Source organism: Arachis hypogaea, chromosome 14 (genome assembly GCF_003086295.3).
Source record: "Arachis hypogaea cultivar Tifrunner chromosome 14, arahy.Tifrunner.gnm2.J5K5, whole genome shotgun sequence".
NCBI classification, from domain to species: domain Eukaryota; kingdom Viridiplantae; phylum Streptophyta; class Magnoliopsida; order Fabales; family Fabaceae; genus Arachis; species Arachis hypogaea.
The window spans coordinates 119,256,071-119,268,167 of record NC_092049.1 but is presented as its reverse complement, the minus strand read 5'-3'; the positions used below and the strand labels follow the sequence as shown (position 1 = coordinate 119,268,167).

The window sequence follows — 12,097 nt, the reverse complement described above, 5'->3', positions numbered from 1 at the left end:
TTCTGATTAACAGGAGTAGTGACTGTCTTGCATTCTCCCATTTCAAACCTCTTTAGGACCTCTCTGATGTACTTTCTCTGACAGATGAATATCTCACCTTCTTTTTGCTGAATCTCCATGCCAAGAAAGTAAGACATTCTCCCCAAATCTGTCATCTCAAACTGCTTCATCAGTCCTACCTTCAGCTTCACTATCTCACTCTCCTTCTCTCCTGTAACAAGCAGATCATCGACATAGATAGACACCACCACAAGGCCTCTCTCACTCTGTTTGTAGTACAGAGTGACTTCACTTAGACTCTTCTGGAACCCAAGCTGATGCAGATAACAATCAATTTTGCTATACCAAGCCCTGGGAGCTTGTTTCAGCCCATACAAGGCTTTCCTCAGCTTATACACTTTGTCTTCATGGCCTTTAACAACAAATCCTTCTGGTTGGTCTACATAGATGTCCTCAGATAGGTCACCATTTAGGAAAGCTGATTTCACATCCAGCTGATAGATGGTCCACCTTTTCTGTGCAGCAACAGCTAGTAGCAATCTGATGGTATCCATGCGAGCAACCGGAGCAAAAGTTTCAGAGTAGTCCACCCCCACTCACTTGAGCATATCCCTTCACAACCAACCTGGCTTTATACTTGTTCACAGTGCCATTTGGGTTCAATTTTGTCTTAAAAACCCATTTGACACCTATAGTCTTCTTGTGATCAGGCTTAGACACAAGTTGCCATGTGTTGTTCTTGTTGATCATGCTCAGTTCTTCTTTCATAGCTGAGGCCCACTCCACACTTCCTTTTGCTTCCTCAACTATTCCTGGTTCTAGGAGAGCCACATTACATCTGGCATAGACCTCTGCCAGTGGTCTTGTACCTCGCATAGGCAAACTATCAATCAATTCATCTTCAATCAGCTCACACTCATTCTGTAGATCTGCTTCCTCATTTAACTCATCCTCATTCTGCACATTAGCTTCAACTACAATATTGTCAGCCATTTTCTTTTCAAATACTGCCCTCTCTCAATTTTTATCTTCACAAAAAATCACATCTCTACTCACAGTAATCTTTTGTGCATCAAGACAATACACTCTATAGGCTTTAGACTGAGAACTATACCCTACAAAGATACCAGCCTCACCTCTATGATCAAGCTTGTCTCTACTGACTGAAGGAGTCAAGTAATAGCATAGACAACCAAATGTTCTTAGTCCACTAACCTTTGGTTTGTACCCGTGCCATGCCTCGAATGATGTCTGCTTGTTGAGAGCTTTGGTTGGTAACTTATTCAACAAGAAGACAGCAGTATTTACTGCTTCTGCCCAGAAGCTCTTGGGTAGTTGTTTGCCTTGTAGCATACATCTTTCCATCTCCACAATGCTTCTATTTTTCCTTTCACTCACCCCATTTTGTTGGGGAGTGTAAGGAACTGTAAACTGCTGCTTTATGCCAGAGTCCTCACAGATGGCTTTGAACCTTTTTGAGGTATACTCACCACCATTATCACTCCTCACTGTCTTTATTTTACAATTTGCTTCATTCTCCACCTCTTGTTTGAACCTCAGAAATACTTCATCAACTTCTGACTTTTGTTTGAGAAAGTAGACCCAGCAAAATCTTGTGCAGTCATCAATGAAGGTCACAAAGTACTTGCTTTTGTTCAGTGACTCCTCAGGCATAGGCCCACAAACATCTGAGTGAACCAGTTGAAGCTTCTCCTTGGCCCTCCATCTTGTTTTCTGGAATGGCTTCCTTACTAGCTTCCCTTGCAGACATACTTCACAATCAGACACTTCACTTCCCAACTGAGGCAAGTCTTCAACTAAACCATGCCTCTGCATAAACTGCAATCCCTTATAGTGAAAGTGACCCAACCTTCTATGCCACAACTCCTCCTGACCCTGCACACATGCCATAGCTTTGCTCTCTTTGCTTGCAGGATCGAATGCAAATGTTTTGTTCTGCATAGGGATCCTAAACAAGAGTTTGCCCTCCTCATCTGCAATAGCACATTCATTCTTATCAAACACAATCTTCATGCCCTTCTCAACTAACTGTCCCACACTCAGAAGATTCTGATCTATCTTGGGAACATAGTAGACATCAGACATCAGCTTCACTCCTCCAGGGCCTTCAAGTAACACATTGCCTCTTCCTTCAACCTCTAGATGATCACCGTTCCCAATTCTCACTCTAGTATTGACTGATATGTCAATATTAGTGAAAATTGCCTCATTTCCTGACATGTGATTGGAACAGCCACTGTCCACCAGCCATCCATCACGTGAGACTTGAGACACAACGCCTGAAGCAGCAAACAATTGCTCCACTTCACCTACAGCTGCTTGAGCCTCTCCTTGTTGAGAGCTCTTTTCTTTGCAGATTCTCTCTATGTGCCCTATCTTCCCACACTTCCTGCAGACTACATTTGGTCTTCTCCAACACCTAAAGAAAGGATGACCTTTCTTTCCACAGTGTTTGCAGGCTTCATCACTCCCTTTCCTCACTTGTGCATCACTTGAACTAAAACTGGTCTGTTGAGCACCAAACTGCTTGCCTTGCTTCTTCTTCTCACCACTTCCATGCTTCACCCTAGCCTGCATTGCACCTTCAACTGGCTCATCTCCTCTTCTCAGTACCCTCCTTTGTTCTTGTGCTTGAAGAGCACTAACTGCTTCAGCAAATGGCATCTCTGAGATTTCTCTTGTGTTCTCAAGAGATGCTATAGTAGCTTCAAATCTTTCAGGTACAGAACACAGGAGCTTCTCGACAAGTCTTTCCTCTCCAAGATCAGTACCCAACAGTGCCAATTTATTGGTTAAGTCTAGGAGTTTATCAGCAAATTCTTGAACTGATTCATTTTCCTTCATCTGCACTCTTTCTAGCTCCCTTTTAAGGTTCATTGCTTTCATTCCTTTAATCTTCTTATTGCCCTCATATTCTTTTTTCAAAAAATCCCAAATATCTTTTGCAGATTCTAGACTCATAATCCTATTAAAAATAATAGGAGTAACAGCAGCATAGAGACTAGATCTTGCTTTGGCTTTTCTAGTCACACGTTCTTTGTAGAGCTTTTGTTGATTTGCAGTTGGATTGGCAACCAATGGAGGCACCACGTAGTCATCCTCCACTGCCTCCCACAGATCAGCTCCTTCAAGGAATGCTTTCATCCTCACTTGCCAGACATGATAATTGCTCCCATCAAGGATTGGAGGAGCAATGCCTGCTAGCCCAATAGTTGTTGATGAAGCTTCCATCACCACAGCCCTTAAGATACTTAAGGCTCTTGATACCAATTTGTTGTTGTTTCACTCAATCCTCACACACTCTCACTCACTGTCCTGCAATGAATTTGCAGAACTCACACTCGAACTGTTGTATGTTCAGAGAAAAAGAGAGAGAGAGTTGAACACTAGAGAACTGAAGAAGAAAAACTACATTTTAACACTATTCAATAAACTGTTAAATACAATAACAGAAAAAAAAAAAACTAACCACTCACTCCACTACCTTAAGAATAGGACTCCACTTCCTTAAAAATAGAAACTAGCTGAACAAAAAAGATTAACTTGCCTCTGAGGCCACTAATAACTTTGACCCTATTAACTGAATCATACACATAAGCATAGAACAGAAATAAATAAATATCAGGTCCTAATACATTATCTAACAGTCCTGCCAACCCCTTCATGAACCATGAATCCTTCAATGAGCATCTCCACCTTCACCCAGTTCCTATTAGTTGTTCAGAAACTAAATTTGGTCCAGCCCAGTAGCATATATGAGTTAATGCCCAAAAGTTAATAAAAACATTGAGTAATAAAACCAACACGCCATGCGTCACTCTTCTTTCTTTGACATGCATCATCAGCATGCCATTCTCATAAAACCTTTTATTTATTCATGAAGAGTAGTGGTTTCTTTTTCCAACAAGTTTAGGGTTTAAACTTTAATAATGCCTTTTATAAAAGAGCATCATTTTAATAAAATGTTAATATGAGCTATATTATCTTAGAGCTACTTTTTGTTTTTCAATTTCAACGTTGTTAAGAATTTAAGAATATGCTGCTAATTCACAAACTAGATGTTAGAAATTACTCTATCCCGTCGTTATCCTAGTCTTGTGCAGAATGGAAAAAGGGCAAAATGCTAACAAGACAATATAAACTTAACTTTGCACTATATCTACAAAGTAGCATCCTCTCAACATCACGACTGAGGGATCCAGAAAGAAAAAAAGAAAAAAGGGTGGAAGAACCACATCTTTTTTATCTGCTATAAATTTGTGTTGAACACACCAAAAAAAATAATAAATAAAAAATGGAACAGTTATAGACATTCAAAAACCTTCCACACTAGCCCTCCTAGAGGCCGAGGACGACGACTTGCGGCTCTCCTGCCTATCGAGCTCCTCCAGGGAGAGGGTAGAGGAACACGCACGCGGAGGAAGGAACGGGACTCCGGACCATCTTGGAGGTGAAACAGATGGCGGGGCCACTGTTGGTGGGGGAGACGGGGAGTAACTCAGCCTAGGAGCAGGGCTGATGATGCCGTTAAGACTTGGGGATCTCGACATATGTTTTCCGGAGATTGTGGCTGGTTCTTGAAGCGGGAACCGGCAAGAATACTTTAAATCCTGTATCATTTTGAGGTGCTTGACAACAGTCCTCATGGTTGGTCTTTCGGACGGCTCCTTCTGAAGGCATCTTTGGGCAATGTCAGCTACAGTTCTCGCCGCTTTGGAGGGAAAGCGACCCTTCAGTTGAGGATCCATAATCAATGAGAGTCGATAATCATCGGCTAGGAAGGGACGGCTCCACTTGACCAAATTTCTCTCTTCCTTGGGGTGACGACTATCCAGATTCTTTCTTCCAGTAAGAAGCTCTAGAAGAAAAATTCCAAAACTCCATACGTTGCTTTTTGGTGTGAGCATTCCTTTTTCCAGTGTCTCCATTGATAGGTTGCCAACAGCCTGTAAAATAACTAAATTCATTAATACATTATACAGGAACAAATTTAAGGGAATATTTCATCCAGACCAACTGAATCAGAACAACGTTTAAGTCAAAGGACCTACGGATGAACTGCTCGATATCTCTTCCTCGGGAAGTTGTCCAACGCAACCGTACCCTGAAAGCTTGGCACTGAAATCTTTGTCTATCTGTATGTTAGCTGTTGAGAATTCATTATACATTGCCTGCAGATATATAAATTGGCATATCAGCAACCATATCAATTTGCCATTTAACTGAGAACTGTAATACACTAAAATGCCGTTAGAAAGAAAATATCAATCACAATTCATCCTAGAAATAATTCATTTCAGAAAGCAAAATTACTCAGGCACTGTGGTACTCGCGTCACGATATCTAAAATGCACATGCAGATACAAGAGGCAGACAAGACCACACAGGTTTCTTCAGTTTAATGTATTCAATTCGGCAATTACCTGAAAAGGCCCTTCTTCATGCAAGAAAGTAAGACCTTGTGCAGCACATATAGCGATTTTCATTCTTGTGTTCCAATCAAGAGACGGGCCATCAGATCTCACGTACAACAGGCGGTCCAAGCTTCCATGGTATAGCCTCTCATAAACCAGCATTCTTTGTTCCTTACCTTCACGCGCATGAAACCCTAGCAATTTACAGAGGTTTGGATGCTGCAAAGATGCTATAGTATTGACCTCACTTATGAATTCCTTTAAGCCCTGAAAGAAGAAACACACATTAAGATCACTACACAGAAACACGTTCTTTTTGTGGTAATAATGGGAATTAATAAAAAACCTCGCAATATAAACTAACACGAACTGACAATTATGTTTTCAACTAGCAAGGTATTCAGCATTTAACAAGGGTTTCTATTCAAAATTTCAAATGCATGATCAATAGAGGCCAGGATGATGAATAAGGCCAACATTGCTCAAAAACAAGTTGGATGGGTCAGCTAAACTTTGAAGAATATGAGCCTAACACATAATACAATTCATATATGGAAAAATATGGCCATTCTCAGATAATACGTAAGGCATTTTTTCTCCATAGTGTTGATTATCATGACGTTCATTCAACAATCACTATGCATAGGATAAACAACAAATGAAACTTAAGTGATACAATTTAAATAAATAAATAATTACCTGATTTGATGGGTGTAGACGCGTGACAGTGGCTTCAAACTTCTTTGAGCTTGAAGAAGAATCATCGCCAAAGGAAGCTTTATATATGGTGGAGGAAAGGCATTCCGACATGCATCGATCTAAGGAGAAATTGAGGCAAGCAGCTGCAATTTCCTCATACTGAAAGTTTCGAAGTGACCCTGTAGGTGGAAGCGGCAAAGGTCCAGAAGAATTTGGAGGAACATTAGCTGTCACTGACTTAAAGCTGCCCATTGCGTTCAATGAACTGCCACCCTTAGGAGATGGAAGCGGTAAAGGTTGTGGGCTAGACAAATGCTGCTCCTTCATTGATCCTCCTCCTCGGTGTCTCAACTCTTCTTGTTCCTCATACTCAACCGAAGCTAAAGCATCTTGTTCCGCTGTGTCAAGAGTTGATGGAGCAGATAATGCTCTTGTTCTATTGTAAGTCATTTTACTAGGTTGAATGGGTTTAACTCTTGTCCTAAAACTAGGAGGTGCAGATTGGAGCGTGCGAGTATGAGGTTCAGGCAATATTGTAGGTACATGCTCACTGTGGCTTACTCGTTTTACATATGCAATTTGGTCATGCTTTTTCTTCTTGCTTTTCAAAACAGTAAAACACCCCATCCTTTGTACAGGTACTAGGTTGTTCTATAGAACTACTTTGCTTATGTCTGCAAAAAGCAAAATAAAAAAGCAAATAAATAAAATATAACCAAAAACTAATTTAATGTGGTTCAACAGCATATTGTTTGACAATCACAAGAACCAAATCTAGTTTAACAGGATAGAGTTTGGTGCATGGATTAATCAATGAAATAGTGTTACCATCACAAACACCATTGTTCCACAACCCACAACAAATGATGCTGGCATGCATTATGCAAAGGCATAGTTTGGCACCTAATTTTGATTCTCTCAAATTAAAAGGGACTAAGCATAAAACATTTTCCGATCAACATATATTACTCCTAAATTACTAATATATATATATATATATATATATATTAGTCAGTATCTAATCCTTTTTAATGTTGATTCAAGGAAAGAGAATTTCATAACATAAATTACTAATTGAATAATAATAATAATAATAATAATAATAATAATAATAATAACTTTCCAAAATTTTGAGGACCAACAAAGAATAATCAAATCCATAGATGGAGTCATCATGCACATAACAATAATTGAGAAAGTAATATTCTAATAAACCTCAGTGCCAACTTGTTTTTATCCCATTCCCTAGCCTATTTCCACAACAAAAATAAAATAAAATAAAACCATAAAATAAAATTTCAAGTATTTGGAGGTGAAAAAGCAAAAGACATTTTTGGGCAAATGAACCTAACTACCTAATTTGCTGAAACTCACTAGCTCCACAAGAACAGCTCAGATCCATAACATCAAATAAATCCAACACAAAAACAAGTTACTCCGTTTCCTTTCACAACATCAAAGTAAAATAAATTTATAATTTTTTCAAAAATGAAATACACAAATTTCCCAGATTAAAATAACTACATCCTCACCAGAAATTTCACACACAAAACTCCCCACAAAAAAAGGCAAATGATGTTAGAAAAAATGAACACGGAACTGAAACACAAATAGTTCCAAACAAGCCAAGAAACACGCACAAATTCACAAACAAATCCATTTCTTTTAAAAAATATATATACATAAAGAGGGTTAAAATTATACGAATCTAAAAGCATGTAAAGGAAATTGAACTAACCGATATGCGAGATTGGAGCTCATGCAAGATGCAACTTGGAGTGAAGAAAGGGGAAAATGGAGGTAAAAATGGGAACTTTTGTGGTTTTGATTCTACGGAGAAGAAAACCCCCTTATCGAGTCAAAGAAAGCAGATTGGAAAAGCTGGCTGGGAAGTGTGAAGATTTTAGAGAGAGAAAGTGAGACAAGAGAGAGAAGAAAGTATTCAAGGAAGAGAGAGAAAGAGAGTAGGGGAATATTATTTAGAATTTATTAGAGAGAGATAAAAAGAGAAAGAGTTTTTGAAAAAAATAACTTAGTATATTATTATTAGTTATGTATTTATAACTTATAAGATAAGATGTCATGTTTTTATTAAAAAAATCCTAAATTTTAATATATTTAATCTAATTTTAACGGTTAAAATATAAGAGAAAGTCTAGCAGATCAGCAACTTTTGTGTTTTATAGTCAGTATTTAACCATTAAAAGAAAAATAAGTAATTTTTTACTATTAGATATAATCTCACACCACTAAAAATATTATTAATAGCTAATTAATGGTTACAAAACACAAAAGTTATTATCCCCTAATACTCCTCAAAATATAATTTAGTCATATTTTTTGTTTCATCTAATTATAAAATTGTATTTGACTCTTCTTTTTTTTTCCCTTGTTCAAACATCCAATAACTCTTGATTTTACCGTCTTGCCTTAAAATAAATCTAATATACTAAAGCTTAAATTTATTATTCGGAAATCTTAATAAAAAATTGACTATGTTCTAAATATTTATTTAAAAATTTTTTTTTATATGACATAGAATAATGAGCTCCAATGAGCAGTGGTCAAACCTAACCCAGAGGGACCTCATTTATTTAATTTGAAGTGATTATTAAAGTAATATTATCATCATCATTACAATCAACACACACAAGCACAAGATGTGCTTTTCCCATATTTGCATTCTCAATTTTGCCCTTCTTCTTGCGTTTTTCTTAGGTTCATTTGGATCTCATTTTTTGGTCTTATCCACATCGAAATGACCATTATGGAGCTCTATAAAAAGGACAGGTGAAATATTTTAGAAAAGATTATCAACAATTGAATCACCTCTATTCATGGGTATTTAATCTGATCCAATTTGATCGAATAGAATTGTCAATTTGATTTGTAACGAATGAGATAGGATATGAGTTGAATTTTAATTTTATTCGATCAACCTGCACCCTTTATATGTATATATTATATATTTATAAAAATATGTTTTAAGTAAATATTAAACTAAAGATCTCTTATTAAATGTAAAAAATTTTTAACCATTAAAAATATTATTAATTGATAATTTAATATATTTTTTAATATAAAAATCAATTTTATTTTAAATTATCATTAAATTATATAATAATATTATTTTTTTTGTAACTTACCGATAAAATTGAATATTTCATAGGTTAAGAGTGAATAGGGTTAGAGTTCAACCCGTGAATAAGATAAAATTGAGTTTATATAAAAATCTTAACTCGTAAATAGAATTAGGGTTAAATTCAAATCCTATTTTACTATATCCTATTTCTTGTCACCCCTAATTATGAAGTTCCATAAAAAAAATGGGTAAAATAATTTAAAAAAGATTATCAATAACAATCGAATAAATGTCCATTTTTATTATGAACAAACTTTAGAAGTCCAATTATAACTTTTCATAACAAAAATATGTAATATGTGGTTTAAGGTTTTCACAAACTTTTTAAATTTTTTAAATTTATACTAATCTTGTAGGTAGAAACTACTAGGTTTCTCTATTTAGATCATGATAAAGGATTACAATATTTCACATTCTTAAATTAATTTTTTGCTTATAAAACGATCACTTTTATCAATTATATATATTTAGATGATGTTTTTTCTTTAGCTATCTAAAGTTTCATAACTAACCTATGAGTTCAACATCAATTGTCAATTATATTACTATTTGTGTATGTAGGTTAATTTTTGCAAAATTTGATTATATTCATAATTGATTATGTATAAATTAATTTTGAAGTTTAGTAATTTATATTTTACGAATATTATAAAAAAAGATTTGACCAAAATTTTTTAAAAAGATAAAATAATTTACAATGTATTAAATATACTAAAAACTTAAAATTTTTTATAATTATACCCTTAATATGTGTTTTTAAGATATAATTTAATTAAATTTTATTTTTAAATTCATTTTGACAAAAATTAATAATATTTGGATAGTAATACTCAAAATGATTTTTTAATATAATTACGAAAAATAAATTTACTTAAAATGTTATTTTGTCCAACTTATCCTTTAATTCTAACTAATTTTTATGGCATAATCAAATTCTAAGTGAAATTAATTCTACAAAAGTAAAACCAAATACATGGAGGGTCCATTTAAAAAATTTTAAAATAATTTTTTTGAGTTTTTTATTTATAAAAAATAGTAATATTATCAAATTGTAAATTTTTAAAAAGTTATTTAAAAATTTATAAAAAAAATTAAAAAAATAACTTCTCTCATAATATTACTACTTTTTATCATATTTTTATAAAATAAATATTTTTAAATTTAAAAATTCAAACACAAAATAACTTATTTATAAATTATTTTTAATATAATTATTTATTATTTAAATTATTTTTTTAAAAATAACTTAATTAAACTATTTTTTTAAACTGGGCCGTAGTAATAATAGTTAAAAGTAAAAGCTTATCTTTCCATTAACAAAATTAAAGCCCTACTAAAAATCCCAATCCACTTATGCGTTTACAAAGAAGAAAATGGACTAAGCATGCAATTGCTAGGAGGGAGCGTAATATATTTTGTTATATACTTGTATTCTACTTAATAGTTAATACTTCTGAAGGCATAAGTTTATAAAATAGCTTTGGATGTTAAATAGACAATTTGGGGACATCTTGGACATTTCATTTTCAGGTACAAAAAATATTTTAAAAATAAAGGTAGCAAATAAAATGGAAATGTTGGTGGGTCTGGTGACCATTTTGGTAATTCCACCAAACTCCACGACTTTCAACGAAGTTCATCTCGACTGAGGTGACAGCCCAGTCAAAGTTATGAAATATTTTATTATTTCGTTTTCTAATAATAATTGAAAAAGGAGAAAAAAGTGGCATGTGTTGGTCAAAGAGAGCCATCAAGATAGGTCTTTGACTCCAAATATCCACCGCACGATCACGCTATGCACTCAGATCGACGGCATTAATAATTTAGTGGGGCCCACCTGACATCAACATTGTTCATCTTTCCACGCGCCAGGTACGCGTGGCGAGAAGTTGCAAATTCAATTTGGAGGAGTGGGTCCCACTTGGGAAGCTCGAGTGCCCCAACACAACAACTAGCCTTTTGTTGTTTCGTGTTATCAAGAAAAATGGACCAAAGTTTGACCACCTTAAAAATACTACCAAAAAAATAAATAAATAAAATACCGAGGGATAAGTCACTAAAATACCGAGGGATAAATCATAAATCAGATAAATCTACCCAATGCAGAATTGGATTTTTTTATTTATAAATAAAATAAATATTTTGCTTAGCAATATGCTTATCACTTAATGTATTTAGGATGCATAAGATAAAAAACAATTAAATATAAATTTCCTGTATTGTATAATTAGGATGTATTACAAGTTTAAAAAATTATCTCAAGTACACTCGCCATATATTATAATATGTGAAGAGATGACGTTCAAATACTCATATCTTTTATTTAGGGTTAAGTACTGAAATCGTCCCTAAAGTTTGGGGTGAAAATCAAAATCGTTTTCGATTTTTTTTTATTATTAAAATCATCCTTAATGTTACAAAACGTTATAAAATCGTCCTTTTCCACTTTAATTTTATTTTTTATCATATTACCCTTCATTATTAATAAAAATAATTAAAAATAATATTAAAAAATTAAAAGAAACTCCCCCTCCCCTCCTGTCCCGTATGTCACAGTAAATTTTAGAAGGTTAAATTTAACAGTGTTTGTAGAGTTTTCTAGAGTATTTGAGAATGCTCTAGATGATTCTGGAACGTTCTAGAATGTCCTAGAAGTTCCTGGAATATCCTAGAAGGTTCTAGAAGACTCTAGAAGATCATAGAGTATTCTAGAAGAGTGTAAGATGTATATAGAAGTATAAAGAGTGGTATGGAATAATCTAGAAACAATTGGAAAGTTGTGGTAGGATAGATATTTGTAAAGAAGGTTCTGGAGGATTAA

General features: G+C 34.5%; 1 protein-coding gene across 1 annotated transcript; it reads right to left on the bottom strand.

The window, feature by feature from the left end:
- Window positions 1-4,142: 4,142 nt before the first annotated feature.
- On the bottom strand, window positions 4,143-8,173 carry LOC112743838 (probable serine/threonine-protein kinase PBL18). The gene is made up of 5 exons (XM_025793200.3): window positions 7,873-8,173; window positions 6,135-6,808; window positions 5,445-5,702; window positions 5,073-5,192; window positions 4,143-4,967 (listed from the first exon to the last, which is right to left on the bottom strand). Exons 2-5 carry the CDS (start codon window positions 6,759-6,761, stop codon window positions 4,335-4,337), a joined length of 1,638 nt encoding a protein of 545 aa, XP_025648985.1. The 5' UTR covers window positions 6,762-6,808; window positions 7,873-8,173; the 3' UTR covers window positions 4,143-4,334.
- Window positions 8,174-12,097: the final 3,924 nt, after the last annotated feature.

What these genes read in the sequence shown, in the direction of transcription:
- LOC112743838 (XM_025793200.3), bottom strand. Translation starts at nt 6,761, where the DNA reads ATGGGGTGTTTTACTGTTTTGAAAAGCAAGAAGAAAAAGCATGACCAA. An exon ending in GTCTACACCCATCAAATCAG is followed by an intron (nt 5,703 to 6,134) that starts GTAATTATTTAT and finishes TTCTTCTTTCAG; the next exon opens with GGCTTAAAGGAATTCATAAG. An exon ending in AGATATCGAGCAGTTCATCC is followed by an intron (nt 4,968 to 5,072) that starts GTAGGTCCTTTG and finishes GTTATTTTACAG; the next exon opens with GCTGTTGGCAACCTATCAAT.